The 19,224-nt window shown below is 34.8% G+C and overlaps 1 protein-coding gene across 3 annotated transcripts in view; it reads right to left on the reverse strand.

Moving 5' to 3' along the window:
* Positions 1–19,224, reverse strand: part of LOC114054253 (structural maintenance of chromosomes flexible hinge domain-containing protein 1-like) — a 182,174-nt gene that overhangs the window by 109,860 nt on the left and 53,090 nt on the right. For all 3 annotated transcript variants that reach the window (XM_027877431.1, XM_027877432.1, XM_027877433.1), the window contains exons 16-24: positions 16,182–16,264; positions 15,264–15,377; positions 11,592–11,669; positions 11,389–11,508; positions 9,636–9,780; positions 8,623–8,719; positions 4,837–4,909; positions 2,855–2,994; positions 2,106–2,240 (exon numbers count right to left, since the gene is read on the reverse strand). In XM_027877431.1, the coding sequence (XP_027733232.1) occupies positions 2,106–2,240; positions 2,855–2,994; positions 4,837–4,909; positions 8,623–8,719; positions 9,636–9,780; positions 11,389–11,508; positions 11,592–11,669; positions 15,264–15,377; positions 16,182–16,264 (985 nt within the window). The remainder of the gene's footprint in view (positions 1–2,105; positions 2,241–2,854; positions 2,995–4,836; positions 4,910–8,622; positions 8,720–9,635; positions 9,781–11,388; positions 11,509–11,591; positions 11,670–15,263; positions 15,378–16,181; positions 16,265–19,224) is intronic.

The following is a 19,224-nucleotide window of genomic DNA, read 5'->3' on the forward strand; positions in this document are numbered from 1 at the left end:
TTCAATGAAATAGAGGACTTTCAAGCATTACTGTTGGAAAGACCAGAGCTGAACAGAAAATCTGACTTTCAAATATAAGACTCAAGAGAAGCATGAAGAGGTAAACAAGAAAGAGAAATCATAAGGGACTTACTAAGGTTGAACTGTTTGCATTCCTACATGGAAAGACGATATTTGTAACTTATGAGACCTTTGTCAGTATCAGGGTAGTTGAAGGTGAAAAAAATTATATGAATAGATAGATAGACAGATAGATAGATAGATAGATAGATAGATAGACAGACAGACAGATAGAAAGACAGAGATGGCACAGGGGGAGTTGATGATGAAGGGGTGATATCTGGAGAATAAAATTAAGGGCTGAGAGAGAATTATATGGGGAGAAGGAAAAAGGAAGAGGTAGAATGGGGTAAATTATCTCACATATTACAGACTAGAAAAGGTTTTACAGTGGAAGGGAAACGGGGGAAGGTGAGAGGGAATGAATGAATCTTATTCTCATTGGATTTGGCTTATGGAAGGAATACCATACATTTTCAATTGGGTATGGAAATCTATCTTACCCTGCAGGAAAAAAGAGAGGAAGGGGAGAGAAGAGAGTTGGGGGATAATAGAGGGGAGGGCAAATTGGGGGAGGGGGTAATCAGAAATAAACTATTCTAAGAAGGGACAGGGTCAAAAGAGAATAAACAGGGGGTGGGATAGCATAAAGAGAAATAGTTTTCCACAACATGACTACTGTGGAAGTGTTTTGCATAACTACAACATGTATAACTGACATCGAATTGCTTGGAACTCAAAATTTTAAAAACGAATGTCAAAAATTGTTTTTACATGTAACTAGGAAATAAGATACACAGACAATGGGGTATAGAAATCTATCCTCCTCTACAGGAAAAGAGAAGAGGAAGGAGATAAGGAGAGGGGAGGGGTGAAAGAAGGGAGGGCAGACTGGGAAAAGTGGTAATCAGAGTGCATACTGTCTTGGGGTGGGGGGAGAGAGAGATGGGGAGAAAAATTGGAACTCAAAATCTTGTGGAAGTCAATGTTGAAAACTAAAAATAAATTAATTTTTAAAAAAAGAAATGATGATGGGGCAAAGGGAGATACTGTATGCCTCAAACTAGCCCCATTTTTCCCTGCTCCCAAGCTCTTTTCTAACCTTTTAAAAATACATGCTGGATGTCAAATTGTTTGCCTTCTTAATGGGGGAGGAGGGAGGGAGAGAATTTGGAACTCAAAACTTGAAAAAAGAATGTTAAAATTGTCTTTATGTGTAATTGAGGAAAAAAATAAAATATTTAAAAAAACAACAAGCAGGAGGATCTCAGAAAAATCCGGGAAAACTTATATGAACTGATGCCAAGTGAAGTAAGCAAAACCAGGAGAAAACTGTAGACAGTAACAGTAATACCGTATGATGATCAACTGTGAATGACTTAGCTATTCTCAGCAATATAATGATCCAAGACAATCTCAAAGGACTTATGATTAAAAAATGCTATCTACCTCCTAAGAAAAAACTAACGGCATCTAAATGAAAATTAAAGCATAGCTTTTTTAACTTTATTTTTCTTGGGATTTCTTTAATCTGTGTTTTCTTTTGCAATATTGCCAATATGGAAATATGTTTTACATGACTGCAAATGTATGATCACGTATGCACATGTATAAATTGTCTGCCTTCTCAAGCAGGGGAAAGAAGAGGAAGGGAACTCAAAAATTTTTTAAACTAATCTTTAAAATTGCTTTTACATGTAATTTAAAAAATGAAATACAAAAAAAGCTTTAAAAGATTTGATTGTAAATTTATCAACATTTATACATAATACTAATACTGAATCTAAATGGCTACACTAGGGCTTCAATGATCAACACTGAGAGATAGTGAAATTCTGCAAACTACCTGCTTACTGATCACAACTGAAAACAGGAAAACAAAGGGGGGGAAATGGATATACATGGGAAAATCATACTTGTATTTTCTCAAAATGACTCATATTATAATAGATATATGATATAAATTTATAAGATTAATAGATGCTTATAAGTATAAAATGCTACCAAAATATAAAAACCTGTTAATAACAATAATAACAACTTACTGGTATTTCAATCCTTGCTTTCAGTATGTGGTCTTTTTTTATATTCTGTACATGAAATGGAGGTCCAGTTAAAATACTAGTTCCAGCATTACTACAATCCACACTGTAGACAGGAAGGTTTGGAGCACCTAAAAACTATATGGGATATACAAACTAATTTAAGAATCCAAAATGAAATTAAATCATTATTCATAAAATTCTAGTAAAATTTCTTGAATTAAAAACCCAGTATACATTATCTATAAAAATACGTATATTTACTTCTAAAATTGGAAAATTTAAATCTGAAATGTTTATAAGTTTGAACTCATTTTGAAGTGAAAGAAATTTTTAACAAGCTCAAAAAAAATTTTTGAAAATAGAAATCATACCTTCACTAATTTTACATTTCTCTTTCCATTCTCTTATGTCTACATCTCTTCTCTTTCCTACCCTAAATCTTTATAGTGAAGAAATTGCCATGCAATTGTCAGAAACACAAAAATATTATTTTCCACAAATATTCACTTCCTTGAAAGAACTATGTAGAACTCTAAGAATTTGAATGGACTTATTATCGATTTTTTGAGCACTATCTCTAAAGACATAGTATGACCATATTTGTATTTTCAATCAAAACCTAGTATTCTTTCCACACACAGTCTATGGAATAACTTAAGATGCAGACATACAGCAAGTACTGTCACTGTGTGAAACATCACCAACTTTATAAAATAAAGATAAAAACCCATGCTTAACATACAACTTACCTTACAATGAACAATCAATTTGGGTTGTGCTGTGATATTTCCTGATTCATCTAAAACTTCTACCTGGAATGGGAAAGCTGTTCCATTTTCAATAACAAGAATATCAGAATCTGGTTTCACTTTCAATTGATGAGGAGGGCCTGTAAGAAAAACCCCAGAACAGAAACAAGTTAAAACTTGAAATATGGAACTATTATTTCATGTATTAAAAGTACTTATATTCATAAGATGAAAAAAATTTCAAGGATGCAAAGGAAAAAAATCATATATGATCATTTGTATCCAAATGACAAGTGCAATATACTGTATATATATTCCATGCATTAATATATATTATTTATAGGCTGAAATTTGTCCTTTTTGTAATTTTATTTTTCCTCTATAATTTTCTTAAGAAATGATAGGGAATGGGGACTAGACAAGTGAGTGATTTGGTATAGAAATAGAAATTTGTTATAGGTATGCTAATGCAAGGTGGTATCTTCTCTGCAAATTGTAATCTTTGAGAGTCACCTAGAATACTATGAGGTTAAGTGCCTTTTCCAGAGTCACAGAGCCAAGACATGTTAGAAGTAGAATTTTAACCTAGATCTTACTGGCTGTAAAAATGGCATTTTATCCACTATGTTAAGCTATGTTGCAATAAATAAATGTATTAACTAATTCCAGAAATCATTCAAATTCAAAGTCTCAAAACAATACTAAAACTGTCAAGGAATACGAAGCAACCACAACACTGAATAGAAAAACTTACCTTACAAAAAAAGAAAATGAAAAGAAAAAAAGTGCCACTGGAAATCAGTTATTTTTACTTTAGAAGTTTCTGTCTAAAAATCTAAAAAAAAGTCTCCAAAAGGAAAAATTTAAGTAATTCCCTAATTGTCACTATTGTATTTAGCCAGCAAAGAAATTTACAAAAGTTTAGTATTTTATATGTAAAAACAGCAATATTTAATTAGCTCTTTCCCAAATATGCCTCTAATTATACTTTTCTAGAAATATTCCACAATTACATTCTTGTTTCAATAACCTGAAACTTGAAAGTGATTAAGTATTTCTGAATTAATGTATGTCAAATGATGATCATTTTTAGTTATCATCTTAAAACCAATGCACAATGTAGTATATAGACCAAAACAAGAATGATGTGAAGCCAAACCCTTGTAAAATTTGGTCAACGCTTTTTGTACAATTTTAGTTCAACATACTTTCTAATTTCTTCATGACTAATTTGATGTTATTTAGATCATAAGTATGAAAGACTCCATAATATATTAGTAAAGACTGCCTTTTTTCTTGAGATAATATCACAGTTTTAAGGGACCTCAGAAACCATCTACTCCAACTCTGTGATTTTTGAGATGATAATACCATTTTAGGGACAAGGAGGTTTCCAAGTAACCTTTCCAAGATCACAAAGGCAGTAGGTCTAAGAAATAAGGCCTATGACTCGACAGTCAACACTCTATCCACTGAAGAACAAGAAAGATCTCATGTAAGACCATGACTATTATAAGGCTTAAATACAAAATGCTTGCATTACAATAGCTTTAAAAGAGAAATTAGAAAACAATCAATAAATGGATTTGGGCCTAAAAATTTATACTTGAACTAAGCTATTTCCCCATCAAAGAATCTAAGAGTCTGAAGGGATCTCAGAGGTCATACACTCTAAACTGTACCTGATGAAGAACCCAGCCTCAGGCTGAAAATTTCCAAAGCTAGCCACAGTTACCTTTCCTCTTCAAAGTTCATAAACAAAAATATACCTCCAACCACCCTTATTCACAGTTCATTTCTACAAAAAAAATATTCTTTCACATTATATTCATCTCCAGAAATTGATTGGGAAAGGGAAGAAAACATTTTCAAGATTATTGTTTGACTTTCCCAGAAAAAAAAGAATGCTATTGAAAAGTCAAATGCACTTTTAAACATTTATAACCATACTATTAGAAATGTTTCTTAAAAGTAGTACTTACCAGGAAGTAATCTAATTTTCAAAATCTGAGATTCTTCTTTCAAACCTGGTAGAATAACCTTCAGACTAAAGTTCTGTTGAAAAAGAACATTTAATAAATTAAACATTGAATTCACAAGGATTTGAATAATATGCTGTCTCCAAAAGCAATTTGAATTATTTTATGTTTCAATGATGTTTTAACAGAAAATTAACAGTAATTTGATATTTACTAAAATTGGTATACATCCATGTAAAACATGCAGAATTAAAGCTGATTCAAATGATTTAAGAACCAAAATTAGCATTGAGTATGTATCAGGTGAGGTAAGTCAAAAAATACAAGTGGACCAGATCAAAATATTATCACCTTTGCTTGCAACTTGTTACCAATTTACATGTTTTTCTAATCACTGAGGAAGAAAAAGTCTGGAAAACTTAAAGAGCAAGTAGATTAATAGCATATAACTCTAATAATAAAATAAATAGTATTAGTGCCTTTGGTTGGGATAAGTAAAATTCCCACTGGAAAAAGAGACTGGACCTTTGATTTCACTGGTAGAGGAAATGTCCAGTGAGAAAACTCCTTCAACCAATGTAGTAGCCTCCCTTTAATAGCTCAGAGCTGCCTGGGGTCATTGAGAGATGAAGTGCTTTGCCCAGGTTTACATGGTATGTGTCAGCAGCCAGAATTTTTCCCAGTGCCCTTAAACATTACAAAAAAGTACAATTTTTTTTCCTGGAAATTTTTAACCTCTCAATTTATTTACATTCAAATATATGGTAGAAAGAAAGTGACATCCCATAATGGTGAAAAATTTTTATAAAGTATATACCAAGGTTAAGTGAAAGAATTACAGAATGTTAGAGCTAGAAAGGACTTTAAAGATCATCTAATACAACTCCCTCATTTTATAACGAAAGCAACTAAGGTGTAGAGAAGCAAAATACAAGGAACAAAGTCTGCAGGAGAAGGTACAAATTATTCGGTTTATGAAAGGTTTTAATTTCAGAGCTGTTAATCTCTAAATTAAAAGCCTACCTTAAAAGTCACCTGAAACTAGCATTTCCTTAGCTAATTTCTTCTCTTATCTTCTCTCTCCTTTTACCTTGTCCAATACTATATGTACTGATAGATGATTTTTTAAAATTTTGAACATAATTTATTTTTCAAAGTATTTTGTTTTAATCATGTCTTCTCGCCTTTCTACCCCAACTGAAAACACACCAAAAAACAAAAAAAAAAAACAAAAAAAAAAACAAACCCAAACCCATTATAAACCTGTATAAAACCAATTTCCACATTGTCCATGTTCAAAAACCAGCTTCATTCTGCATTCTGAGTCCTTCACCTCTTATCAAGAGTTGGGCAGCATGTTTTCACGTTAGCTCTGGAATCCTGTTCAGTCACTAATAAGAGTTCTACATGATGGACCCTCCATCATATTTATATGCTATAACTTGTTCATCCATTCCCCAATTTATGGGCACCTCCTCAGTTTCCCATTCTTTACCAATTCAAAAAAAACTATCAATATTTTTGTGCATTGTTAAAGTTTGTTTTGCTTAGGATTAATCCCTCCCCTTAACCTACCCTCTCTTCATAACTCTTCACACCCTTCCCTTTTCCTTCCTATTTCCCAGTGGAGTGAAATATTTATAGTGTGTGTGGGGGTGAGGGGTGAGGGGTAGGGGGGTGAGGGGGTGGGCCAGGAGAATGAGGAGAATGAATTCTTCCTTTGTTTGATCAGTTCAGATGAGAGTGATACTCAAGTGTAAGCTATTCCCCACCCTTTTCCTCCTATGCACAGATAACTTGTGCACATTACATGAGATAATTTCCCCTAACCTTCTTTTCCCTTCCCCACCATACCTCGAGGGTATTCCTCTTCCTCTCTCTTTCCATTCTTTTCTTAAAATCATCAAGATATGATAGCCACTCCCAGGACTTTTCTAATAACTCTGATGATGACAGGGTTCACAGGGGACACATTTATCATTTCCCCTTATTTGAATGTAAGTAGTCCACCCTTATTTAGTCCTTTATCATTTTTTCATTCATGTTTACCTTTTTAGGTTGCTCTTCACTCCTATGTCTGAATGTCCTTCAAGTCCTGACTAAAACCCCCTCTTCTACAAGAAGTCTTTCTCAACCCTAGTGCAACCCTCTCTTCATTATTTCCTATATATTTTGCATGTAGCTTATTTGTAGAGTATTTGTACATATTTGCTTGCTGTCTCAGACTTTAAGCTCCTTCAGGGCAGGAATGTCTTTTGTCTCTTTTTGTACTCCCAGGACTTAGTACAGTGCCTGGCACACAGCAGGCAATTAATGTTTATTGACTAGTCTTTTCTTTCTTTTTTTGTTTTTGTTTTTTTTTGGCGGGGGTGGGGTGGAGAGACAATTGGGATTAAATCACTTGTCCAGTCATATAGCTAGTAAGTGTTACGTGTCTGAGGCCAAATTTGAACTCAGGTCCTCCTGACTCAAAGGCTGGTGCTCTATCCACTGTACCACCTAGCCGCCCCTGACTAATCTTTTCATCAGAAATGCTGAAAGCATCTATTTCACTAAAGATACATTTTTCTCCCCTGTCTTGGCTCTAAGCCCATATACTGTGTCTTCCGGCATTTCATATTCCAAGTTCTTTGTCCTTTTATATTGGTGGCTGCTCCTCTGAAAGAAGACTAGATTCTAGAATTGAGACCCTTTTCTACCCATGGAGTTTGAGCTACACCACGGTGCTGGCTAACAGATGCTACTCCCCTGTGCAAGTCCCCTTTTCCCTCTGCCCCCGATTTGTGACCTGGAAGTATATAGTAGTTGACAAAGCTACCAGTTGGAACCTTTCCCTGTTAGAGTACACTGGCATGGGTTTGGGAGTGCCCCAGTCAAAATTTTGGACATCCTCTTGCATTGGTGCACAGCCTCTCTCTTGGGAGGGCTCAGCACGTGGCATTCTCCTACAATGACCTTAGTCCTTAGTTACCTGCAGATATCTCTTCTCTGTCTCTCTATGTTGGACTGAAAAAATAACTCACCATCAATTTTTTCTGTATTTTCCCACCAAGATTCAGTCTGTTGCCTTTTAGATCTCTTTGGAGGGCTTTTTAAAAGTTACCTAAACTTATATGATCAAGTAATCGGTCCAAGGAGAAAAATTCAAGCTCATCCCATTTCAATAATTTATTCAGGAGAATGAAAACAAAAGAATTCAGTTTAAGAGTTGAAAGACTTGTTCTAGATGATAATTAGGGAAGAAGTTGTAAATAAGCTTGGTAAAGGTTATAGCCAATGCTAAGAGAAATAAGGCTTAGGAAAAGCAGCTAAAATCACTATGTGAAAAACAATGAAGGGAATTTTCAATTCATCAATTAATTTCTTTTCTTTTTTTCTACTGTAACAATACTTATTCTAAACAATAACATATTTTGGGGCAGCTGGGGGCGCAGTGGATAGAGCACTGGCCCTGAAGTCAGGAAGACCTGAGTTCAAATATGGCTTCAGACCAAACACTTGACACTTACTAGCTGTGTGACCCTGGGCAAGTCACTTAACCCCAATTGCCCCCCCGCCAAAAATAACATATTTCCATAGCAAAAAACCTGGACTCACTAGCCATCATTTCCTAAGTGCTAAGAAACTGATGACGTATGAAACTGACTTCTTTTCAAGTACCAAACATCATAGCTATTCTAAGAAATGTTCAAAAATCAGTATGACACAAATAAGAATATTTTACTCTCACATGATATTGCTTCATCAATAAATTTGATTAAATATATAACATTAAGATACATGGCTTACCTTGCCTTGATAAGAGCTGACATGGCCCTTAGCAGTAACACCCCTAATTACACAATTTGGTCCTTTGCTTATGTCTTCATATTGTAAAGACAAGCCACTGTTTAAAAAACAAAAACAAAAACAAAAAAAAAACAAAGTTATGTTTATTATCCTAAAATACCTACAATAAAATCCTAAGAGATCTGTTTTATGTATCCGTGTCATATTATGGATCACACAATCACACTCATTATTACCAATCCATGAGCAATGTCACTACCCAGTGACAGAATTAACCATTTCTATAACCTGTCAATTGAACACTGAACAGAGTATATCTGTCTTCCATTCTGTAAATTTTGATTTGCCATGACTAGCTTATAAGTCAACAAATTTATACTGTGCCTTGTATGCCTATACTGTACAAAAAAGCACTGTAAAAAACACAAAAGTCGTAATATAGAATCTTTGCCTATAAGCATGATTTTACAATGCAGGTTAGAAAATATAACGTTTTAAAACTACAAATAACACAAGGCAACAGATAAATCATCTAGGTGTCTACTCAACAGGACAGGGAGCCTGGAAGGAATGGGCCCACTGCCACTAGGAAGTGCACCAAAGTGTACAAATGTAGTGAGAATTCTGAGCTCCCTTCAGCAAAGGTGGGAACAAGGAAGTCACTGTCCATTAAGTAGGGAAAAGAAAAAGGAAGTATTGGAAAGAAGGTTGGTAGTGGGATCTGAGTAGCCTGGCATGGGGGAGGGAGAAGACACCCCCCATTTGGAACCATCCCTCTCTAGACCTATCAACGGGACTTTAGAATATCTGCATAACAGAGGAATGATAGTAAGTTTAAGTAAGGCACTGGGGAACCAGAAGACAAAATGTTCTCTACCTAAACAAAAGTAAATATATAAGAGACACTAAAATTTAAAAGTTTTGTACTATTATTTGAAACAGCGTAAGAACAAAGTTAAGTACAGAATAAATATGATGAAGAAAGAAAATTAAAGTTTATTTTCTCAAATTACCTTGCTTCAAGAACCGGCTTAACATCAGTTACCAGTTGAGCAGTATGACCAAATTCATCCTGCAACTCCAGGGGAATATTGAATGGGACTCCAACACGAAATGGAGGATCCAAAAGGCCCACTGAAAATTTCTCTGGTTTACCCTCTTTCATATAAGAACAATTGAGTTGAAAATTATCTTAATGAATATCTTCATTACAATATAAAAGTAGTAAAATAATTTTGACATAACAACTGATGTGCAAAGTCATTTATAAACTGTCATTAATCTTAAGGGTAGGGTTTTTTTTAATCCATAAGGAACTTAAGACACTGATTTTCCACAAATGTAGCTGAGAATAAAGAATAATTTTCATAAAACCTGCAATGTTGAGCAATGTAGCTAAGCTATATCATGCTAGTCAGGTATCTGAAAGAACCATGGCAAATGTTAAGGAATAAAATTATATTCAAATTTCCAAAGAAAGAGGTGCTTATTTTTGCTTCTATTTAACTTGGTGAGAGAACACCCACTAATTGCTCCCTGATTACATTAAATAAAGTTCTCAAGCGTTCTCCTGATTTTAATAGCAACTAACTTCATTTTCACTTTCATGATGGCAACCACACATATTAATGGCTATGCGCAGCAGAGAAAAAATGAGGTGTGATGCCCATAAACGTGCAGAGTGGCTGGTATTCTACTAGGCCCTTCACTGGTCTTATTCATCTTACCATTGTAAAAGAGCTTCCTGCACACTCATTGCGTATTTTCATCGTTTGCCTTTAAAACTCAAGTTTTGTGTTACAAGTATGCCCCAAAACATAGTACAAGTCCTTGGGGCATATCAAGACCTTTCCAGTCTTGGTGTCTTCTGGTAAGCAGGAACTAAAGTCCCAGCAACATCTCCCTTGGTTTTCAGACAGAGGACAAGATAGAAGTTTACAGCAGTATAATATACAGTACAACACTCTCCACTGTCATAGGACACAATGGAATGTAAGATTAATAATGGAAGGTTCAAAAATGGTTAAGTTTTAAGAATTTCATTTGCAGTACAGTATTTATGATACTGTAGATTTCATGTATTATGAAAATGAATATTGTCAGAAGTCGTTTTTTAAAAACTGACATGTTAACACAAAAGATCACAGAATTCGAGGTAATGACTTGGCAAGAAAAATGTTTTGCATGTTACAAATTTTATTTTGTGTACTGCATTTTATGGGTTATTTCACAGTTACTGAGCTACAAAAATGCATATTATCAGAAATAATGTTTTGCTATAAAAAATTGTGTGCAGAAGAGTGTAATTTCAGCAATCACTAGCAAAAATTTGCAGTTTTTGGTGCTTGCAGAACATTAACCCCCTATTTCCCATAGGTTCAGTGTATCAACATTTGCATGAGTTTTGCACCATTTTCGAGGAACATTACCCCTATGAAAGTTGAGGATTTACTGTACATGTGCTTCTGTGGTCAATAACATTCTAATCTTAAGCAGGAATTCTTTTCGATTCCAGAACTACTACAATGACTCTAGAACTCAACTGTCCCCTGAAGATTAAGAAAGTGACTGAGACCTATCTGAATGAAAAATTATAGAATAGTCCCAAATGGATAAAACACGATGTACTCAGTGTCGGTTATCTTCTAAATGTAAACTTATATGAGTATCTCCATATCTTACAAGATAAGTCTATCTTCCAGTTTATTTTAAAATGGTATTTCAGTGAGCTACAAGAATTCAAAGGAAATTCAAAGCTTTACTTACCTTTGACAGAAAATTTAAATGTTTTTGATGGCAATGGCCGGCCAGCATAAGTGTCGGCATTACTTTCATTCAATACGACTTGCAATTTTAATGTGTAATTGCCCAATTTTTGAATATTTTCTGGATGTAAGTTTAAAAAAAAAAGATTATTACTAACCAGTCACCAAAATATTAAGTTTCTTAACATTTGAAGAATAACTCACCCATTTTCTTGAACCAGTAAGGCCATTTGCCCCCATGCTGACTGATATGAGAAATTATTTCTTTATTCCCACTTGAAGCTTAATCAATCATAAAAGAGGAAAAAAGTTACAATTATAATCAAGAAACAAGAAAATATAATATAAGAAGAATTGGAATTATGAATTCAGCCAATGAATTCCATATAGCTTCATTTATTCATTTTTTAACAAGTCCCAAACTAAATGAAAATATCCTCATAAGAAAGAAAACAGCAATAATGAACTTTCTTCAATAATGCTTTCATTTTTAACACTAATGCAAATCATCCTAACTTTTTTAAAAGCTATAGCATAGCAAAGGACTATAAAAATGTGCATAGCCTTTGACTCAGTAATACCACTTCTAGGGCTGTATCCCAAAGAGATCATAAAAATGGAAAAAAGACCCACATATACAAAAATATTTATATCAGCTTTTTTTGTGGTGGCAAAAAACTGGAAATTGTAGGGGAGCCTAGCAGTTGGGGAATGGCTGAACAAGCTGTGGTATAAGAATGAAATGGAATACTATTGTGCTATAAGAAATGATGAGCAGGCAGACTTCAGAAAAACCTGGGAAGACTTGAATGAACTGATGCTGAGTGAAAGGAGCAGAACGAGGAGAACACTGTACACAGTAACAGCCACATTGTGTGACACCTGACTTTGACAGATTGAGCTCTTCTTGGCAACACAAGGATCTAAGACAACCCCAAAAGACTAATGATGGAAAATGCTATCCACATCCAGAGCAAGAACTAGAGTCTGAATGCAGATAGAAGTATACTATTTGCTGTCTTTTTTTTTGTTTTGTTTCTTCCACCGGCCCTGAAGTCAGGAGGACCTGAGTTCAAATCCTGCCTCTGACCAAACACTTGACACTACTAGCCGTATGACCCTGGGCAAGTCACTTAACCCCAATTGCCTAAAAAAAAAAAATTAATAAGAACATATATGTAGAGCCTATATCAGATTGCATACCATCGGGGGGAAGGGGGACGGGAGAGAGGCAGAGATTTAAAACTCAAAAGCTTATGGAAGGGGAAGCTAGGTGGCCCAGTGGATAGAGCACTGGCCCCGGAGTCAGGACGACCTGAGTTCAAATCCAACCTCATGCACATAACAATCACTAGTTGTGTGTGACTGGACAAGTCACTTAACTCCAACTGCCTCACCAAAAAGAAAAAAAAAGTTTATGGAAGTGAATGTTGAAAACTAAAAAGAAATTAAATTAAAAATTTAAAAAAAAAAAAGGCTATAGCACAGCAGCATTTCTTTTTATCACCAAAAAATATTTCCCACAAATAAGCTACAATCAAAATAAAAACTGCTTAATTTTGAACTTAGTGGGTATGTTAAACAAAAAGCTTTTTTAAAAATTATTTTTAGGAATATCAAGAAATACAACTGCTGTTATATGTAATATGAAAATAGAAAAAAAACAACCTATTAGTGGATATGTTAGAGACAAAGGAAATGTTTACCTAATTAAACATGACTTTCTCCTTGAACTTGCTAATCTCTAGACAAATGTACAAGGATATTTCTTTTTATCATAGAATATTTTGTGCTAACTGTAAGCATATTTATTAGCAGCTAATACAACATTTTAAGGGAGAAAGAGAGGAAATGGAGAAGAAGATGGAGAGAAGAAGAGGAAGAGGGAGAGGATGAAAAAGGAAAAAGAACAAGCAGTTAGTTCCCTTACTTTCACAATGACTTAGAAGTGAAAACTCAAGGGATGAAAAAGCCAGGGAACACATTAACTATGATATTCCCTCCTCTATTAAAGTTTTCCATTGTTCTAATTGAGTCCACATAGCCCACATGTTCCACCTGAACCATTTACCAAGCTTCTGAGAAGATTCAAGCTAAGGCAGACACATATGAAGTGCCTCCCACTACTTTCTTAAACTTTCATTCCTTCTACAGTTCAGTCACAGAGATCACATAATGAGACATAGAACAATAAAAACTCTAATTGTATGAACCAGGATGCCTTGGTCATTTTTGGTTAACAGTATTTAAAATTTTTATCAAGTTAAATCTAACAGTCTAGTTCCATAGAACCAAGCTATATTAGAGAAGAAACTTGGCAGATCTCAAGTCCAATTACTTCATTTTTTAGGTGAAAAGAAACTGATGATTTTCCTAAGGAAACAGTAAAATTAGAGTCAGCTGGTTTATGAGAAGCTATTTACCTATGTTCAAAAGCTATTTTATGGATTTTGTCTGTCTACTTGCATTGTTAAGTTCCCCAACAAGGAAAAGGTCTTCAAATTCTCTGCACTTTGATAGTCTGGGGCTGAACACACACACACTGAGTACACAGAAAATACTAGTGAACGCGCTTATTAGATAAGACTGTATCTTAGATGCCACCTGCACACTCTAATCAGAGGAAAGCCCTCAGGAAAAAGTGAACTTTGCTATCAAGCCATCCTTCAAGACATACTCTGTCATAAGACCTTTAGCCAAGATAGTGAAGTTAGTGACTTGGTTGTTGTTGCTGGGGGAGTAGAAGGGGACAGGTGTGTGGGCAAAAACATATGCAAAAGCTGAGACTTAGGAGGGTAAGTGATACCTTATTCTGGCCCTGCTAAAAGTGGGTCATTGGAGGGAGTCAAGCACCAAACCCTCTTAGAACACTTTTGCTCCTATAACCGCACTTCATGATGACATATGTTGGGTAATGAAATCTAAAAAAGCATTTTTAGAGGTCATCTAATCAAATCCTCCTCATTTTACAGAGGAAGAAAACTAAAAACACTGGAGTAAATGATTTCCTTCATGTCACATAGCTAAATAATGGGGAGGTCAGACTAGATTCTAAAGCCTAGTGACTCGTAGTACATAATCTCATGAATATAGTCCTCTTTGTCAACACATCTATAACCCTTCTCTTTCACTTACTGACCTATGCCAATCACCTCTTGGTCAATCACTATAACATCTCTTTCTATTATGATTCTACCTCATAACAAGAGCCCATGGTCCAAATCCCAATAACTCACCACCACCCCCAGATTTCTTTCAAAGGCCTTGTTATGATCAAGTCAGAATCAGAATAACAGCTATACCAAGTTCTAGTGACATTTTTTTTGAAACTGTGACAACCAAAATCCTAAAATGGAGTATTTTTTTCCAATTGCAATGCCCCAAATATCACAACTCAGTGATACCAATATTAAGTCAATATCCCAAAGAGGAAAAGTATCCACATGTGCAAAAACAGCACCTCTATTTGGAGTAGCAAAGTAACATCTTTTAGGGGCAGCTGGTGGCGCAGTGGATAGAGCACCTGCCCTGGAGTCAGGAGGATCTGAGTTCAAATGTGACCTCAGACATATAACACTTACCAGCTGTGTGACTCTGGGCAAGTAACTTAACCCCAATTGCCTCACTAAAAAAAAAAAATTAACATCTTTTAAACTCTTATTATGTGTAGGGCATCAGTTAGATACTGGCAAAATAAAGATGAAAATAGAGTTCATGACTTTAAGGAGATTACATCACTGTAGGCCTAAATCTCACCAAGAGGTCAAAGAAAATTTCTTAAAAGCTCCCTTAATACTTGATGAACTTAAAATTTGCAAATCTATACTACCTCTGAAAAAAAAGGAACAAAGTTACAATGTCCATTTGTTTACTTACAATGCAAAATAACCTTCAGCTCAACTAGTAGTTTCTTTGATCCTCCATGACTTGTACCAGGAAGCTTTTGCATGGCTTCTCCTTTCTTATTCAGTATTTCGATTCTTAAAGCACCTATATATCAATGAAATATTAAAGGAAAAATTATATTCATAAAGCTACAAACCAAGATTCTCAAGTTAATAGTTACTGTTAATCAATCAGCAGACATTTCTTCAGTACTATATGCTATATATAGTACTAGGGGTATAAAAACAATCTCTCAAAGAAATTATATTATCTCAAGGGAGATGAAACATTCATATATAATAATATATAGTGTATAAACACAAAATATGTACAAGGTGGTTTTGTAAGGCAGGGCAGGAGCAGTTGGAGGAAATTGGGAAATGTTTCATATAGAAGGTAATGCTGGAGTTTAGTCTTGAAGTACGATGTAACAAAGTCTCTGAGGCAGAGGTAATGGAGAGAATTTCAGTACTGGGGAATAACCAATACAAAGGCACAGAAATAGGAGATGGAATGTTAGATGGAAAGTCCTCACTGTGAAGAATGGTGAAAAGGCTAGTTTGGCTGTACTACACAAACATGCAAGAAGTGGAATAATACACAATGAAGCTGGTAAGGTAAGTTGTGCCACAGCTGTGAAGGTCTTTAAAAGCCAAAATGAGGAGCTTATGTTTTATTATAAAAGCAACAGGAGCTACAAGTGATTATTAAGTAGGAGTGGGATGTAATCAAAAAAGTTTAAGAAAAATCATTTTGGTAACTGTGTAGACTACACCGTAGAGCATGGACTAAAGCAAAGAGTGAGTTGGGGCAAGGACTGAATTATAAACTCTTCCTTAACATGCTTATACACTAAGATACTAAAATAGCCAAAAAAGTTTCCTGTTTAATACTAGGCAGAAATCATACCAATAGGCGTCCCAGCAGGCTTGACTTCATTTGGTAACAATTCATCTCCTTCAGGCCAAGTTACAGACAAACGATCTGGAAGTCTATGACCAAAACAACATATCACAATTCCAATTTATAAAATATGCTATAATGATGAACAGGAAAAAAATTCCGTGTCCAACTGAGTCAACACTTCTTTTTAAGGCAGATGATAAAATTTCTACTATTCTCTCAAAAATTTCTACTCTCAGTAGAAACCATCTTCCCCTCAATATAAATCTGTTATCCATCAAAGAGAAATTTGGAAACACAGTGAGATTAAGATTGAATGTATGTGCAGGTACTTAGTTTTATTTTATATAATTTTCATTAACCTAGGGATTATTTTTTGGTGAAAGTATGCATTCTAAGACTATGGCGCTTATCATTTTTAGTACTGACACAGCTTTTGTTTTAAACATATTTAAGAACAAAGGTGAACTGAAAGAAGCCCTAAAGAACAAAAAAGCTTAGTAGAGAAACCCGAAAAATAACTCTTATTTCTACTCATTACTGTACCATACAATACTGAGGAAACAAACTTAATGATGCTTAAGTGAAAAAAAAATCAGCTATGTCAAAAATAAAGTCCCATTTGGTAATCATTCTAAAGGGCTTTTTAGCTTTTATTTAGTATTTTATTTTCCCCCAGTTACATGTAAAACTCGAGTTCCTTTAAAAAAATAAGAATACAGGAAATGGGTATAGAAATCTATTCAGCCCTACAGGAAAACAGAAGGGGAAGGGGGGGAAAGACAGCAGGGAAAGCGTGTTCAAAAATGCATGCCATCTTGGGGTGGGGGGAGGGATGAGATGGGGTGAAAATTTGGAACTCAAAATCTTGTGGAAGTAAATGTTTAAAACTAATAATAAATTTATTAATTTAAAAAAAGGAAAAAAAAGAATAAAAAAAATAAAACTCGAGTTCCAATTTTCCCACATCTCCAATATTTATCATTTACTTGTTTTGTCATGTTGACCAATCTGATAGGTGTGATGTGGTACCTCAGAGTTGTTTTGATTTACACTTCTCTAATCAATAGTGATTTAGAGCATTTTTTTCATATGACTATAGATGGCTTTAATTTCTTCATCTGAGAACTCCCTGTTCATATCCTTTGACCATTTATCAACTGGGGAATGACTTGTATTCTTATAAATTAGAATTAGTTCCCTATATAATTTAGAAATGAGGCCATTATCAGAGACATTGGTTGTAAAAATTCTTTCCCAGTTTTCTGCTTCCCTACTAATCTTGGTTGCATTGGCTTCGTCTGTACAAAAACTTTTCAATTTAATGTAATTAAAATTATCCATTTTGCATTTCATAACGTTCTCTATTTCCTGTTTGGTCATAAATTCTTCTATTCTCCATAAATCTGACAGGTAAATTATTTCTTACTTCCAGTTTGCTTATGGTATCAGCCTTTATATCTAAATCATGAACCCATTTTGACTTTATTTTGGTATATGGTGTGAGATTTTGGTCTATGCCTAGTTCCTGCCATACTTTTTTCCAGTTTTCCCAGCAGTTTTTGTCAAATAGTGAGTTCTTAGCCCAGAAGCTGTTGTTGGAAATTGAGGGGATGCCCATCAACTGGGGAATGGCTGAACAAGTTGTGGTATATGAATGTAATGGAAACTATTGTGCTATAAGAAATGATGAACAGGCCTATAAGAAATGATGAACAGGCCGACTTCAGAAACACCTGGAAAGACTTGTATGGACTGATGCTGAGTGAGATGAGCAGAACCAGGAGTACACTGTACACAGTAACAGCCACATTGTGCAATGACTAACTTTGACAGACTCAGCACTTCTCAGCAATGCAAGGATCTAAGACATCACCAAAAGTCTCATGATGGAAAATGCTATCCCAATACAGAGAAAGAACTATGGAATTTGAATGCAGATTGAAGCATACTATTTTCTATTTTTTTCCCTTCTGTTGTGTTTTGTTTCCTCTTTCTGGTGGCTCCTCGTATTGGTTCCAGCTCTTCCTTACAACATGACTAATGTGAAAATGTTTAATAGGAATGTACATGTAAAGCCTATATCAGACTGTACGCTGTCTTGGGGAGGGAGGTGGGAAGGAAGGGGGAGTAAAATTTAAAACTCAAAAGTTTATAGAAATGATTGTTGATAAATCAAAATAAAATTAATAAAAATAAACAACAGAGTTCCAAATTCTCTCCCTCCCTCCCTTCGCATCCCCTCCCCTTGAGAGTCAAGCAATTCAGTATAGGTTTCACACGTGTAGTCATGCAAAACATATCTATAATAGTCATGTTGTGATAGAAAACAGAGACCAAAAAAACTCAAGAAAAATAAAGTTTAGGGACAGCTAGGTGGCGCAGTGGATAGAGCACCGGCCCTGAAGTCAGGAGGACCTGAGTTCAAATCTGCCCTCAGACCACACACCTGACACTTACTAGCTGTGTAACCGTGGGCAAGTCACTTGACCCCAAGTGACAAAAAAAATAAAAGAAAAAAAAGAAAATAAAATAAGGTTTATAAAAAGTATGGGGATGGATAGCATTTTTTTTATCACAGATCCTTCAGAAGTGTCTTGGATCATTGTACTGCTGAGAATAACTAAGTCGTCCACAGCAGATCATCCCACAATATTATTGTTACTTTGTACTCAGTACATTTCACTTTGCATCACCTCATGCAAGTGTTTACAGGTTTTTCTGAGAGCACCCTGTTTATCATTTCTTAAAATACAATAGCATTCCACCATAACCACATACCACAACTTGTTCAAGCCATTCCTCAACTGATGGGCTTCCTCTCAACTTCTAATTTTTTACCCCCAGAAAAGACATTCTGCTAAGTTTTAACAATATTGTAAAAAATTTTCTAGCAGTATTCTTAAATTTAATCCACATTGTAAATATGAAATGCTTTTCCTTCACATTTCCAATACAAACTTAGATTTGCAATGCAATACTGTTTTAACAAAGATGTAATAATGCATATAAACTGCCCTATTATAAAAACAGAATTGAAAAATATCAC

Source organism: Vombatus ursinus, unplaced genomic scaffold (genome assembly GCF_900497805.2).
Source record: "Vombatus ursinus unplaced genomic scaffold, bare-nosed wombat genome assembly UNPS02014812.1, whole genome shotgun sequence".
Lineage (NCBI taxonomy): Eukaryota > Metazoa > Chordata > Mammalia > Diprotodontia > Vombatidae > Vombatus > Vombatus ursinus.